Below are 16896 nucleotides of genomic sequence, written 5' to 3' on the forward strand. Positions count from 1 at the left end.
ACCTCTGCCTGCTGGGTTCAAGTGATTCTCCTGCCTCAGCCTCCCAAGTAGCTGGGACTACAAGCGCCTGTCACCACACCTGGCTAATTCTTGGGTTTTTAATAGAGACAGGGTTTCAGCATGTTGGCCAGGTTGGTCTCGAACTCCTGATCTCAGGTGATCCTAATGCCTCAGCCTCCCAAAGTGCTGGGATTACAGGCTTGAGCCACCGTGCCCGACCTGAAGTTATTAATATATTATTAAATGTACCTAAGTTTAGAATCATTTTATCTTCCTGGCAAATTATTACTTCCATCATTACACAATAGCCTTAATATATTCCTAAATAAAATGTTGCCATAAGTATATTTTGCGTGATATCAACTTAGCACCATTAACTTTCTTTTCATGAATATTTCTCTAGCAAACATTTTTCTTGGTGGTGGGAGTGGGGTAGGGCTGGCATTCTTTTGCTTTCAATTTTTGAGTCCTTTTATTTAGGATCCAGAAATAGCATGTATTTAGAAATACCATATAGATGAATTTTTGGGGGGGTGGGATCTAATCTGAGGATCTATTTTATCTGAAAAGATTAGTTCATTGCTGTTATTGTGCTAATCCATTAGAAAATATTTTTACCCTCTTAGTTTGAATTTTCTATTCACTGTCCTTTTTGTGTGCTTCACCAATCCCCCTTCCATGTTAGTTACTCCTACTGATTTATTTTTTATTTTAATTCCTCACCAATATACACTGCTTTGAAAGTTTTCTAGTCTACATCTATTCTTTTTTAAAAATTAAAACACAGTATTTCATTTTAAAATAATTTGACATAAAAATGTTTCAAAAATAGAATGAAGAATTCCCATATTCCTTCTCCTCTCCCGGCTTCTCCAAATATTAATATCTCAAATAGCCGCAACACAATGATCGAAAGCAGGAAATTAACTTTGATATAATATTATGAGCTGATTTACAGATCTTATCAAAATTTCACCAGTTGGCTCACTGATGTCCTTTTTCTGGTTCGAGATCCAATCCACGACCACACGTTGCATTTAATTGTCATGTCTCCAATCTGGGGTATTTCCTCAAGTCTCTATCTTCTGTGACCTTGATAATTCTGAAGCATATTGGTCGGGTATTTTGTAGAATGTGCCTCAATCTGTGTAGTGTTTTTTGGGATTAAATTCAAGTTATGAGCATCACTTCTCTGGTATTTTTGCCAAAAAGGTAAGTTAACACTGCTTGTTCTAGAAGAGTGAAATATCAGCAAATTGGAGATGTCTCAGGTCCAATCTGCTTTTTCCTCCAGACACTAGGCTCACCACATCCTGTCCTCCTATTCAAACTTCCTAATTCATGGCAGGAGGAGACTTAGATCCAGGAGGCCTGACAGCTTCAAGAGGTAGTCCTAGACTGTGATGGCCACAGGTCAAGAGCAGACCTGCGACAGCTGCCAGGTGCAGCAGAGTGTGCCGCCTCTCCAGACCTGGTCTGGAGAGCATCTCATTATGTCCAGCACTGCCTACAGGGAACAAGGGGTTTCTTTACTCCCTTTGAAGTGTAGGGTTTTAGTGTCGTGCTTCCTCCTGAACCTTAAAACCATTTTCTTAACTGTCACTTTAAGAATCCAAGTAACTTCAAGAAAGAAAGCTGATTTAAAGACAGCTAAGAGGTAAATCAAGGATGGGCCCTAATGGCAGTCTTACTAGAACTTATTTTCATCAGGAAACAATTTGGCTTTGCTGAGTGCCTGATTAAGTTTTAAAAATAATGCAGATGGCCAGGTGTGGTGGCTCATACCTGTAATCCCAGCACTTTGGGAGGCCGAGGTGGGTGGATCATGAGGTCAGGAGTTTGAGACCAGCCTGGATAACATGGTGAAACCCCATCTCTACTAAAAATACAAAAATTAGCTGGGCGTGGTGCCGCATGCCTGTAATCCCAGCTACTTGGGAGGCTGAGGCAGGAGAATTGCTTGAACTCAGGAAGCAAAGGTTGCAGTGAGCTGAGGTTGTGCCACCGCACTCCAGCCTGGGTGACAGAGCAAGACTTTGTCTCAAAAAAAAAAAAAAAAAAAAAAAAAAGACAACTCATGTGGGGAAACAGACCCACAGAACAAGGACAATGATTATCCAAAGGCCTCAGGAGACAGTAAAACAGATAACAAGCTTGGGACCTGTAACTTCTGGTTTGCAGAGTCTGAAACTCTTGCTTGATGCAGAACAACCCTGTTTCTGTGAGTTGTATCTGTGCCCATGGGATCCATTCCTCAAGTGTTAAAACAGAATGCAAAGTAATCGATGTTACAGACTGTGAAAATAAGTAGTTGGAGAAGTGATCACAGCCTTTAAGGCTTCATGTACTCATATGCTCAGCATGTTTACTGAGCAATGGCCAGAACACGCTTATTTTTAAAAATTCCATGATTACTCCTCTTCTACTTCTACAAGTACCATTTTAGAGCACTTTGTGTATCATGTAAGTCCAACCACCCTTATTACACACAAGGAAACAGATGCAGCCAAAGGCCACATGACTTTGCCAGCACTGCACAAAGCTGATGACAACTGAAAGGAGAAACCAGCGCAGTGTCTTTTGATCTCATTTTCTCTATTGCTTATGCATTTTTCTATTTCCTTGACTTCTGCCCTTTCCTTTATGATTTCTTTCATTCTGCTAACTTGGGATGGGGGTTGAATTTGTTCTTCTTTGTTAAGATCTTAAGATAGAACCTTAGATCACTGAATGTAGATCTGTTTTATTTTCTAACATAGCATAAAATATTACAAATCGTTTCCTCTAAGCATCCTATAGCTGCATCCCTCAGATTTTGATATGTTTTATTTAACTTCATTCAGTTCAAATATTTTCTAATTTCTCTGTTGTTTTCCTCTTTGATTCCTGGGGTATTTGGAAGTGCACTGTTTAACTTCCAAATATTTAGGGCTTTTCTTGATATTTTATTGTTATTGATTTTCAGCTTAATTCCACTGTGGTCAGAGAACTAACTGCATAATTTGAAAATTTTAATTTTCTTTGAGATTTGTTTCATGACACAGCATATCAATCATTATTCAGATCTTCTATGTCTTTGATGATTTTCTTCATCTAGTTCTATCAACTGCTAAGAGGAGCTCAAAACTTGCAATCTGAGAATGATGACACTGCCTAGTTTTCCTTTAATCCTGTCAATTTTGTCTTACGTATTTTAATGATCTGCATGGTTTGTTATTAGATACATACGTGATTGTTATATCTTTCTGAGTGACCATTTTATAGTTATGAAAAGTCCTTATCTGTTATGACGTTTTATCTTAAAATCTCCATTACCTTATATTGATATAGAAACTCCAGCCTTCTTTATGCTATTTGCATAGTGTATTTTTTTTTCCATCCAGTTCCTTTCAACCTATCTGTGCCATTTTAAAATATAAAGTTCATCTCTTGTATACAGCATATATTTGGGCCATGCTTCTTTATTCATCCTGACAACCTCTGCCTTTTAATTGAAATTCTTAATCCATTAATGTTTAATGAAATTATTGCTATGGTTGTGTTTGGACATACCATTCTGTTGTTTTCTATCTGTTCTCTGTTCTTCCTTTTATGTCTTTTTAAAATTACACGACTATTTTAAAAACAATTATAATTTTCGGATTGGCTTTTTAGCTCTATGCCTCCACATTATTGTTTCAGTGATTGTCCTGGGGACAACAACATAAATCCTTAACTTTTCAGTCCCTTTACATTTAATATATTACCACTGCATGTAAAATGTAGAAATCATGCAACAATATAGGTCCATTTCCCCCTTTCCCTTATTTTACATCTGTATAGGCTATGAACGCACAGGATGATGCTATACTACTTTAAACAGTCATATGTAAGTACCTCATGCCAACTGATTGAGCAGCTGGAGCTCGCAGTCATATATATTATCAAACCTTCGAGGAAAAAAAGCAAAAAGAAAGAATTCTGTATTTACCCATCGGTTTACCATCTCTAATGCTCTTCATTGCTTTCTGAGGATCTGCACTTCCATCAGATACCATTTCCTTTTCGTTTGAAGAACTTCGTTTAGCATTTCTTATAGTGCAGGTCTGCTGACAACAAACTCTCTTAGTTTTCTTTTATCTAAAAATCTCTTTATTTACCTGAAGGTATATCTTCACTTAGAAGGGAAGAACTCTGGATTGACAGCTTTTTTCTTCCATCACTTTAAAGATGCTTATTTCACTGTCTCTGGCCTCCATAATTTCTGATTTCAAGCCAGAAGTTGAGTCCAGTGTTGTTCTCCTGTATGTAGTAGGTGGTCTCAACTGCTGCTAACTAGACCTGTTTTTTAGCTTTGGCTTTAACAGTTTGTGGCAGTGTGGCATTTTTTGTCTTTATCTTTTTTGCTGTTTGTTGAGCATCATGAATCTGTAAATTTGCATCTGCCATAAATTTGGGAAATCACCAGCCATTATTTCTTCAAATATTTCTTCCTGCCTGATTCTCTCTTTGCTTGCCTTCTAGGACCACCATTATCCATGTGTTAAGACCATTTGATTATATCGAACAGGTCTCTGCAAAACTTGCCCAAACATTTCCCTCTCTATTCTTCATACTGAATAATATCCACTGATTTATCTTCAAGTTCCTCAGTTATCATCACTGTGCTATTTAAGCCCAGTCAGTAGTTTTCTTTTAATTCAGAAATTATGTTTTGGTTCTAAATTTTTCATTTAAAAATTGTTTCTATGTCTCTGTTTTCTCCTATTAAATTGTTGCTAACATATTTTATTTTACTTCATTGTGGATAATTAGTTATAAGTGCATTAAAACCTTTGATAATTCGAACGTTTAGATAATCTCAGGGTTGGACTCAGTTGATTTTCTATTCTTTTGAAAATGTGTTCCATCTTCCTTGTTCTTCATACCTCAGGTAATTTTGGATTTTATCCCTGACATTATGAAGAACAAATTGTGGATAAACTGGATCTTGTTTTCTTTTCTTTTTTATTTAGCAAGTAATTATCTGGCTTGGACTTGAACTGCAAACTCTGTTTTCTCCAGTGTTTCTTGAGTGGTAGCTTTAATCTCAGTTAAAATCTTTGTCTTCGGCCTAAGTTGGCTCACGCAAGTGTTCAGGGGCCAGCCAGTGATTTTTTTATTTTTATTTTTTAGTTTACTAAATGCCCTGTTTGTTCTGTGAACAAGGCTCAAAAATGTATAGACAGAATTTGTAGGTTGAGAAATCTGTGTAGTTGTGACTTCACAACTATACTTCACAAAAGCAGTAATGACAGCAGCTTCTGAACACATTAACCTACCATTGTTTGGTGTAAAGCGAACACAGTGAGAATAGTTCCTAGCGGTATCTAAGTGATCATCACAGTTTGCTGCTCTAGTCTTTTTTTTTTGCTGCTCTAGTCTTTAAGAACGAGTGGAGTCTTCACTTGAGCCACCACCTCCTTGCTGCTCAGGGCTTCAACAATCACAAGTGCAAACGTGAAGCTGGTCCCAGGCCCCCGGCTCGTAAGAATCAGGTCATCCTTTTCTACATAATTCTCATAGCAGGTGTAATTACCTCCACTCATCATTTTTGTCTTCAGCAAGCAGTAACTTCAAAAGTAAAGTAACTTTATTTTCAAAAGCCTGTGTCATGAGCCTACAGAGCAGTGGGACCTGCACAGAAGGCGGCTATCAGGCCCTTCCGGTTTTCCTGCTCCTTCAGTATCTCCTTCATGGCAGCAGACTCAGATAAATTCTGTGAATCCAGATTACCTCCTGGTAGAACCATCGTGTCATATGGTCCCTCTTTTTTTGCATCTTCAAGACTGGCATCAGGAGAAACGACAACATCATGGCTACACTGTACTGGGTCTTTCCCAGCCAGACCTACAATGGTGACCTCAATCCCAGCTCACCTCATGACATCTACAGGGATGACTGTCTCCTCTGCTCCTTTAGCCAGGATGAGCAGAGCTCTTTTGGAAGCCATTTTTATGTTACATGTTTTAAAGGCCCACATCAGGCTGCGATTTTGGCAGAATTCAAGGATTTTTTTCTGGTTTTTTCTTTTCTAAAATCCTCCTTCTCTCTCCAGTAGCTGCAATTTCCTGGATACAATCTTTCGGTTTCTTGGAGCAGAGGGGCACAGAGGATTCAAAAAAATAATTCAAGAAAACTTCCTAGAATCGACAGATTTTAGACTCATCACCAGGAACAAAAGGTCATCACACCCAGAACATTAAGAGCTTTCAGAAAAGTAAGAAAAGATAATTTATAGAGAGAAGCAGGTGAAGAGACACTGGAGGACAACAGCACAAAAGCCTCCGAATTCTGAGGAAAAATGATTTCCAACCTAGAATTCTATACTCAAGAAGCTATCAGTAAAGATTTTCTGCAGATAGTCAAAGTCTCAAAATATTTACCTCCAATATACTATTTTCTCAGGAAGCCACTACAGGGTGAGTTTTATCACGTGAGGGCCCAAACCAAAAAAGAAGACATGGGGTATAGAAGCAGCTGATCCAATCCAGGCAAAGGGAACTTCCACGTTGGTGATTACAAAAGGAGATGCCAAGTATGATGTCGACCCAGCAGGCATCCAGCCTAGACTAGGACAGGCTAGAAATCTGTAGGGAAGTTGTTCAAGAAGACAAACTTGGTAAAATGTCTACGTTTGAATATATTGCAAGGACATTTGAACTTGGATGGAGGATATTTTGAGATGTGTGAAAATGATTACAATACATAAAAAGATACAAAAAATACAGTAAGAAAAGAATATAGGATATGGCTGGCTGAGAACTGCATGACGTCTACACAGGCCTCATAATGCGAGCACTGGATGCTGGTCTAATCAGAAAGAACACACTGAGAAGACGGGTTAAGGGAGTATGTGTGTGGTAGAGAGGATGAAAGAGAAGAGAGCTGAATTTTCATATTCTATTGTAGGAAGATGATAGAGCTCAAAACCACAGAATTAAGAAGTGGCAATACAAACCTGTGAAGGTGGGGACCACAAGGTAAATACCAAAAGACTCAGAGCGGCTAGGAGAATGGAAAGTGATGGCGGCTAGGAGAACGGAAGTGGATGGTGGCTAGGAGAACGGAAGTGGATGGCGGCTAGGAGAAGGGAAGTGGATGGCGGCTAGGAGAATGGAAAGTGATGGCGGCTAGGAAAACGGAAGTGGATGGCGGCTAGAACAGAAGCGGATGGCGGCTAGAACGGAAGTGGATGGCGGCTAGGAGAACGGAAGTGGATGGCAGCTAGGAGAACGGAAGTGGATGGGGCTAGGAGAATGGAAAGTGATGGCGGCTAGGAGAACGGAAGTGGATGGCGGCTAGGAGAACGGAAGTGGATGGCGGCTAGGAGAACGGAAGTGGATGGCGGCTAGGAGAACGGAAGTGGATGGCTTTAGGGAGCAAGCAAAGGAAGGAGACACAGGGGTTGATCATTTTCATAATCAGCTCTGCGGAGCCATTTGACTTTTTATGTATTTGATTAAAAAATAATCTGACACATTTGCTAACGTTATTTCATCAACAGCCCTCAACGGTATTTCCTAAGGGGCTATTTGGCACCAGCTCCTGGGCTAGCACTGCAGTCCCATCCCCAGGCTCCCTGATGGCTGAAGCTGCGGCTCACGGAAGGGCTTGGAGGTCAGTTGAGAGCAGGGCACAGGAAGAATGGCAGAGCAGAAAACAATTCCAAGGTCATCTGACATGTGCATCTACCCAGGCGAGGCCTGGTTTCAGGAGCCTGTATTGTCTAGGTAGAGAAACACAGTAAGCAGGAGAAAAGAAAGGGCTGGGTATAAATATTTTATAAGACAGTCCAATAGGCAAAGAAGCAGGGGCAGCAAGAATTGATCAGGCACCCAGGGAAGATAATTTTTTTTTTTTTTTTTGAGATGGAGTCCCGCTCTGTAGCCCAGGCTGAAGTGCAGTGGCGTGATCTCGGCTCACTGCAAGCCCCGCCTCCCGGGTTTGCGCCATTCTCCTGCCTCAGCCTCCCGAGTAGCTGGGACCATAGGTGCCACCACCACGCCTGGCTAGTTTTTTGTATTTTTTAGTAGAGACGGGGTTTCACCGTGTTGGCCAGGATGATCTCCATCTCCTGACCTTGTGACCTAGGCCTCCCAAAGTGTTGCGATTACAGGCATGAGCCACCGTGCCCAGCCAGGAATAGAATTTAATAAGAAAGGTAGCAGAGAAGAGATCTTTAAAAAATAGTTTCACTTTTGTCCTTGAGGCCAGGATACTCTGTGATCTTCGAGGAGGAGGTTAGTTCTTGTCAGTTAAGAGAATGGGTTCACAGTATTATGTTTCTCTGATTCCTTCCTTATCATTCTCTACTTGGTCATTTCTGGTTTTCCAAATGCTAAGTTTAGCAACCATTTCTCAGTACTTACCCTTTTGACATCTGCACTATTTGACCTTGCTGAAAATCTCTTTATTCTTATTATAATACTTGCTGTTCCCTTGATTTCTGTGACTTCATGACCCCATTCTTTCCAGGTTTTCCTCTTACTCTGTGATGAGTTCTTCTGGGGCCTTCTTTGACGGTTAGAATTCAGGCAGTGGTCTTGGTTCTCAGGGATTTGTGTCTGGCTAGAGGGTTTGTGGGAAGGTGGTACAAGAATCTTTTTTTAAACATGTGAAGAGATAATAATGATAACAACCATGAAAATATCAACAATGACCACAAGAATAAAACCAATGGGTTCCAGTCATGGTAAAACACTGTTGAAGGCACAAGACAAGCTTAAGTGCCCAGTTTGTCTAGGATTTTATGTGCCTAGACAGGAGAAAGACACTCTGATATCCCATTGCCTTTCATTAGCCAAACTGCAAACAAGTTACCCAAAGACCCAGGTCTTGTCCATAAGATGTTTATTGTTATGTATTTCTAACCTGGGCAGGTACAAAAGGCTTTCCAGTCATAGATGGACTAAATCTCAGTGCAATCAATCCTCCTGTGGGGAAGCAGAAATGAGATGAGATCAGCACACAAAAAACACAATGGCCCTGTGTACAGTGACATCCGCCTGTGTTTACAGCGAAGCTAAAATAATTACAGCTGCTGCTCTAATTGAGGTGTGATACATTAAATATACCTTTCAGAGCAGTTCACAAATCTATACGAAAATCTTTACAACAGAACAGATACATGTTTAGTGACAAAAATGTATGCAAGTTCAGTGTATGCATAATTATTTTATGATTACATAAAATATATTTGACTTTATTTCAGAAACCTAATCTTGATGTAAAAACTAGTTAAAATTTGTAACTTTTCTGAAAACATATTACACAACACTCTTATGCAACTAATAGCAGAATATCCCATAGCACGTGATCAAAACAGAAAAACACACCACCACCTTGTACCAAATCCAGAATAAAAATATAATCTTTTCTATTTCTTCCCTTTAAAAAAATCTATATGCAAAGATGACAGAGACAGGAGAATGAGTCAGAGTGCTGGGCCTAAGGCAATGATGCTTGTTTTGCAATGCCCAAATCATTTCTAGAACATGCCACTTTCATGGTACATTGATATAGAAAGTCTTAGTAAAACCAATTATTTCTAATAGCTCTTTACCATTTCAAGTGAGGCCAACTTAGCTAACTCACATGAAGCCATGCTGGCCCACAAAGAACACGGATGTGCTAAAAACAAAATGCCACCGGAGCATTAAAGTACACTGAACTCCCTCATTTGTTTTCTCAGCTGCCTCATTAACTTGCTCCAGGGCCTGGTTTATCTCTCAGCTTTCATCTAACTTATTTCATATTCATCCATCTCCTCTTACCCACTAAACCAGTGTTCTGTAACTCAAGTAGCTCTTGAAATCCCCCTTTCTTCCAAGAAGTCCCCCCTGACTTGTTGGAATAGTAGTCCTTGAACTCCCTCATTTGGGTATGGGGTTTTTATGCCTTTACCTTCCACTTGGAGCCATAAAAGCACTACCGGTTCCCTTGTTGCTAATGTTTATTAGCCTCTGGAATTGATGAACTTTCTCTGAGCTGTGACCCAGGTGGATGGATGTCAGAAAGCATGTCCCGCCGGAAGGAACTGCTGAGCAGCGGTGAAGTCAAGGACATATGGAGCCAGACAGTGAACATGAGTCCTGCCACTTATCCTCCTTGCAGTCTTAGAGAAGTCACCAACCTCTCTCTGAGCCCTGATTCCTTCCTCTGCTAAACGGACATGGCAGTAACCTAGCCCACGTGTCACAAGGCTGTTGTGAGGATTAAACAAGACACTTCATGGTGTGCCTCACACGTGGTAAGTCCCCACAAACAGAATTAGCAGGACCTGACAAACGGTTTCTGACAACGTGTCTGCCAATACAGGGTTAACCAGAACGTAAGTATTTCGAGTGTTACCAGTAGAAATATAAAAGGTTATACAGCAAATGAAAATGTTGAAGTAAAGACACTTGGAGAAAAACGTCAAGCAAATTACAACTTAGATTAAAGGCAGATTCTTTATTGGCTGAATGTGCTGCACTAGATATTTAAAACAACACAAACATTCATGGTCGCAGTTTTTAAATTTAGCTCATAGTTGAGTTATATACAACAGTTAACAGACTTAGGAAAGACAATATTCTGTGTGTTTCTTAACAGCTTTATCAAGCACATTTGTAAAAGATCGAACTTTTATTTCCAGTTACTATGATTTCCCCATACACCAAATGAACCAACACATTCATTTATTTTAAATAATGGAAACTGTACATGGCTACACTGTGCTCTAAAATTACTTGCATTAATGAGGACATTAATTTTAGCATTTAAAAAAGGAGACTTCAAAATAACCTTAGACAATTTTGAAAACCCAGACAAGCCGACTACAAGTAGCGAATTCCTCAGTTTTCAGATGCAATGGTGTGATGACGTTGGGCGGGCGGCTGACTGTGAGAGGAGTCACGGTGACCTGAACCTGTTCTAGTAAAACCAGTCAGCAGTGAACGTGGGGCAAGTGCACATGGCTGGTCTACAGCTCCCACTGCCTGGTGACCAAGGAGCATCCTGAAGTTTCCGAGAAGAGACTGTGTGAGAGCAGCATTCTTCCAGCTACTGAGCAAGATCCTTTGCCGGGTAAGAGATGGCAGAGAGAAAGTCACCTGCTGAAGGAGGGGGCAACGGTGGGCAGGGAGTCGGCCGTCCACGGGGAGCCTGGCCTTTCCTTTAGGGGACCCTGAAGTCTGCGGCTGCCCCGCCAGCACCTGTGAGTGTAACCCAGTGACCGGCACTCACACCCCATCACAGACAATACACAGGGCCTCAGGGACTGCAACACGTGGACATGAAGTGACACACATCAAATTAAGAGTGAGTGAGAATGAAAAAAGCTAGTGCTTAGTCCTGTGAAAAATAAAAATCAGATAGCGAAATGCCAAGTTAAATCACAGACACCTGGACCACAAATAATCTACCCCAGTTGTAATATTTATTTTAATGGAGACCACAAATTTTTCCAAAAATCTGCTTGTATTAGAAAACTTAAGGCCATTTATATGAAATAAGGGTTTTAAGCACAGCTGCACAGGTTAGGACAGTAAGAGCTCCAAAGATGTCTACATATAACTTTCCAAATCTCCTCTTATCAATCAGTCTCTCCATGTGTCGCAGGAGCTGCCTGCACTTTCGTGAATGGGACACTGAGAAATGCTTCAATATGTACCACGCCATTCCAGAACATTCCCTCCAGAAGCAGCTCTTCCTGCTGCACTCAACCTTCTGCTGAGATGCAAAGTATATTTTAAAACGTATTTTAAAGTCATACAGGATCTGATCTAGTAAGAATGGCAAAACAAATACTTCTTGGGCATTTCAAATGAGGTCATTTTAGTTGAAATGTATACCAACAATTTTCGAAATCAGAGGAAGGAAAAAAGAGAGAGATGGCAAACCCAATGTTTAATACAGCAAATACCTTTAGGGTACTTAGAAAGTGAACAGTCTTATTACTTGTTATTTTCCTGGACTTCCTTTATTTGGCAGGTATTTATGTTTTCATCATGGTTGAAGAAGCTGCTTGGAAACAGGTGAGCTGCAAGTGCATGCTACTCTTGAACTTGTTCAGGAGCTCTTCCAGTAACCTGGAGGAAGGAGACACTTGTTTTACAGCCTGACAGATGGGGTGGCCTAGCAACACAAGAAAACACCAGGGGAGCCAGCTGCCTGGCTCTGCCTATGCTTGCTGTGTTGAGAAGGCAGCTGGAAAGTTCTACCTGTGGATCCTTAACTCAGCAAAAGAAACACATCAATCAAAGAAGTTGGTCAAATAGGATATACTGATATATGTATTTATGTTTGTATAGAAACATCTCCTTCCTATCCCCTCCCAAGATTAATTAGATTCCTCCCTAAAACAGACTGATGCTTGGGCCTATTCTTTTTAGAAATTCAACTCTAAAATAATTTATACACCTTCAAATTCACTTTTTGTTAAATGGTTCTATGAACATTGGCAAACCCATACCGGAGTGTAGCAGGCCACAGCACGGGGCACCGCTGCACCCTCTCCCCTGCTGCCACTCCAGTCAGCCTCTTCCCTAACCCCATCCCCCAGCAGCCACTGGTGACTTTCCCTTCCTCTCATTTTGCATTTTGTCTTTAACAGCTAGTGGTGAGTGGGGAGCGAAAGCAGTGGGTTAATCACCAGGGCAAGCAGGGTTAGGGCTAATTCCACTAGGCAAATCGCTTTGCTACCTGATATCTCAATCTGTTTCCCCAACTGATCTGATATAGTCATCTAATTTCTTTTTCTTTTTCTTTTTTTTTGAGATGGAGTTTTGCCCTTATCACCTAGGCTGGAGTGCAGTGGCACGATCTCGGCTCACTGCAACCTCCACCTCCTGGGTTCAAGCTATTCTCCCGCCCCAGTCTCCTGAGTAGCTGAAATTACAGGTGCACGCCACCACGCCTGGCTAATTTTCCTGTTTTTAGTAGAGACGGGGTTTTACCATGTTGGCCAGAATGGTCTTGATTTCCTGAAGTTGTGATCCGCCCACCTTGGACTCCCAAAGTGCTGGGATTACAGGCATGAGCCACCAAGCCTGGCCCTAGTCATCTAATTTTAAAGCTAGAAAGGATCTTAGAGTTTTCCTGGTTTGGATGAAGCAACCAAGAAGTGGGTTTAACAGTACTGAGGTCAAGAGACTATTTCACGGTTTAACAATGCTCGGTATTAGAATACTATTCCCACAGCAAACCTAAAATACAGTCCTGACCTGGGGCTACTTCAGGGTGTGTATTGTTCTTGACTCTCGAACACACTACCTTTCGAGCCCTGTTCCACATATGAAACGTAACAGTGATTGTTTTAATCTTTTATCATATTTATTTTAAAGAAATGAACAGGGTTTGGAACCAATTCAAATAGAGGCTGGAAGTTAGTGAGAGAAAGCAGCAGCAGGAAAAAGGAAGAAAGGGCTGACTGTGCAGGCACTGTCCGCACGGCTGCCATATGCCCACGTGGGACGCGCACAGCAGGGGCGATGCGGGGACTGCAGGGTGGAAGGGCTGGTCTGCTGCCCGCTCTGTGCGTCAGTGCCATGTGACAGCTTCCCCTCATCGCCCAGCCCACGTGCTGTCTCTGCCCTGCACTGAGTCTGCTCTGCGTTCACGGTGCCAGCATTTCACAGTCAGCACACCACACACGCCTGTCCATGGACCCGGCAGCCACGTGCGGAGGGCGTGGTAAAGGTCTTACTGCAGAGTTTCTGCTGCCTCAGTGTGGGGGAGCCTCAATATTTGTGAAATTTACCTGGCCTAGATTTTTCTCTTAGGTCTGTTTCCTGTTCTATGAGTAGTAAAGTTTGAAGTCAGGTTGAGATCATCAGTGTGGTCTAACGAAATATATACATATGTATAAAACTTTATTATGCCATATGTGCACATCTACTCTTTCATAACATTTTATATTTTATAGAACACAAAATGAACACTACTGAATTACTCAAAGATAAAAAAATCACTGACTCCTGCATTTTACTATGTGGTCTTCTTTCTTCCATTACTTCTTAAGGATGTATGCTACTAATACAATTTACTGAATAAGTCATAGTGAGCTTTCTTAAGATATTTTCTGTACCAGTCACTTGAAACGAGAGCCAACTTCTAAATTATCCTCAACCCAGAAGAAAGGTCTTACCTTATTCTGTCACTCGGAAGACATGCAAGTTACAGTGACGAGATGTACCTACTAACGGCTCTTATTCGGATTCTTATTTGGATTCTGCTCTTCCTAGAATCCAAATCATTATTATTCCTTTTTAAAAGGTACTTTAGGTAACAAAACCTTGCTGAACACATGCAACTGGCTCCTGAGAACAGCACACAGGACTTACTTTTTATCTGCTCCACTGGAGAGCTGGGGCAGGGCTTCCAAGGCCTGCTTAAAACTTGACCTGGAACACAAACAGCCACACTGAAGTTGAAGCCTTGCATAGGAGAACTGCTGACAAATTCTTAAGCATCCCTTAATTATTGAGAAGCCAATAAAAGCCAGTGAAGCAAGGAAATACGAGAAAAGTAAAAGTGAAAAACAATAGAAAAAGTAAAAGTAAAAGTGAAGGTGTAGCTACCAGGTGGAGGCTTTGTAGCAGCAGGGTCAGAAAAGCTCAAGTAGGAAATGAAACGCAACTTGAAAAGCTAAAGGAAAAACAGATCTTCTTTTAGAGGATGCTGCTGGTGACAGAGGAGAGCTTAATGTGAACATGTTTAATTTAAAAGGAGTCTTTTCAAAACAAACAACTGCAGATGGAGTAACTGGTAAGAAAGGAAAGAAACTAAGAAATGAAAGATGACACACAGCGGGGTGTTTACAGTATTTGGCACGCACGGGGCCTCATCTACAGCCAATGTCTTGTAATACTTAAATACAGCCTACTTAAAACTTGTTGAAAAATGGAGAGTTATATAGATGCTTTAAAAATTCAACATGATTTCCTTACACGAAGAAGGTAAAAGGAAATAATTTTTAAAAAGACAACTTTGGGATGTTTAGCTTTTACAAGGAGAAAGTATTAGAAAAATTATCAAACCAAATGAAAAGCATCATAGGGGAGACTGTTTGGGAATAACTTGTACCATTCACAAAGGAACAGTTCTTAACTTTTACCTCTTCTTTTATGATTGGTTAAGGTGAAGAAATAAATGTAATTATTCTTGACTTTAGGGAGTCATTACTTCTATATCGTAAAAACATCCTCCTCAATCTACCAGGAAGTGCGTTTTTGAGCAGTATTCCTCAAATCAGGGGCAAGTGTCACAGCAACAGAGAGGAAGACTGAAAAGTTCCAACAGAGTCATAAAACCTGGTGCTGGGCATCTCCAGCTGCTCCCGGGAGGGCGCGGTGGGGGCTGGGACGGGCGGCTGGGTGCACTCAGGTCCCTCCCCACATTCAGCGGGCTCTTTCCTGGTGTGGAAACCACTGCCTCTACCTCCACCATCAGCTTGTTTCTTACGAATCTCTTTTTGATTAATTGAAAGAAAAGTGATGGAATTGTTTTGACAGTATGACAATAATGATAAACACTGTACCACCCGTTATTGGCAGGGTACTGAAAATTAAAAAGTGACTTGGCACATTTTCTCATTTAATCCCCTCAAAAGCTTGCCTAGAATATTTTAATCTTCCTCTACAGATGAGTACCTTATACTCTGTAAAACTAAGTCAGCAGGAAGAAAGAGTAGGCATTTACATGAAGTGCGACACATCCAACACGGGCTGGGTGCTTTCCATCCTGTTAGCATGTTGTGCAGACAAACGATGGCTGGGAAAAGGTGTGGCTAAACAATGAACATGGAGGCCCACTAAAAATGGCTTCTGGTGAGCTGTGACGACGGGAATGAAAGGCTAACTTCATGTGTTAGGAAAAAATGGAAAAAGTCTTTTCAGTCGCAAAGCTGACAGTAAGAATGACAGCAAGCCATGTTATCAGATGCTGGAAATGAGTGAGTAAGCATATTACAGTGTCCTCAAACATTCCATTTGCATACTACTTGGCCTCTCGGGGACATCAACGTATCACCCAGTATTTCCTAGGTAATGCTGCCCGTGTAGTAAACAACCTTGCACAGGCAAACAGTAGTTCTGTTTCACTTCACCTACTGAAATTTCAATGGTAGGAAATCCTGACTTTCATCCAAAACAGCTAAAAATTATCATCAAATTTCCACTACAAAATTTTGCAGAGAAACCACAAGGCTTCCTCATACTGATATTTACAGCACTCGAGCTGCCCTTCAGAGTCTGCTATGAATAGACTAAGACTCAGTTCTTATCCTCTTTTGCTTTAGGAAGTATGTCACACTCTGCTGTATTATTTTTAAGACTAAGATTTATTTGTCAGTAGTAAATGAAAAACAAAATATATTAAACCCCTTTCCTTTACATTGTGTTACAAAGAAGTGGCCTTGACATAAACTTGATCACATCACAAATTGATGAGCATGTGCTCTGATCAGTCATCTTTACAGAGAATAGAATTCACCAGTAAGACAATCTGTATTTTTAATAGAGCACTCAGAACTAAAGAACACTGCAACTTACTTGCTTTCGGGTGTCAGGTAAACAGCCACAGTGTCCCTCAAAGCACAGATTTCAAGTCTTGCCTGAAAATGAGAAAAAGACAAAGTGACAACAGGAAAATTTATGTTATCAAATATAAACAAGTACTGAGGTGAGGGGTCTCCGGCCTGCTCGTCGCAGGACAGGGCTTGGCGTAATACCACCGCGGTGACTGCCAGTCACAAGCAGAGTTTCTAAAACAGTCCGAAGAAATCTGCTACCACAAAATATTCGTTGACTGAAAATTAACTTGTAGTCAAGGATGACTGTATGAGGGCAGGGAACTAGATATCTCAGTATGAAAAGCACAAACTGTGTCGTGATT

General features: G+C 40.9%; 1 protein-coding gene and 1 pseudogene across 8 annotated transcripts in view; both read right to left on the bottom strand.

Annotated features, from left to right (window-relative positions):
• Positions 1–952: 952 nt before the first annotated feature.
• LOC126953315 (Parkinson disease protein 7 homolog) lies at positions 953–6351 on the bottom strand (annotated as a pseudogene).
• A 4107-nt stretch (positions 6352–10458) lies between these two features.
• Positions 10459–16896, bottom strand: part of EXOC2 (exocyst complex component 2) — a 204869-nt gene continuing 198431 nt past the window's right edge. For 6 of the 8 annotated variants that reach the window (XM_050788807.1, XM_050788811.1, XM_050788809.1 and 3 more), the window contains 3 exons: positions 16554–16615; positions 14346–14405; positions 10459–12092 (listed from right to left, as the gene is read on the bottom strand). In XM_050788807.1, coding sequence (XP_050644764.1) covers positions 11999–12092; positions 14346–14405; positions 16554–16615 — 216 coding nt within the window. In that variant the 3' untranslated portion in view covers positions 10459–11998. The remainder of the gene's footprint in view (positions 12093–14345; positions 14406–16553; positions 16616–16896) is intronic. The other 2 variants (XM_050788813.1, XM_050788812.1) reach the window with 2 other exon arrangements.

Source organism: Macaca thibetana, chromosome 4 (genome assembly GCF_024542745.1).
Source record: "Macaca thibetana thibetana isolate TM-01 chromosome 4, ASM2454274v1, whole genome shotgun sequence".
Taxonomy (NCBI): Eukaryota; Metazoa; Chordata; class Mammalia; order Primates; family Cercopithecidae; genus Macaca; species Macaca thibetana.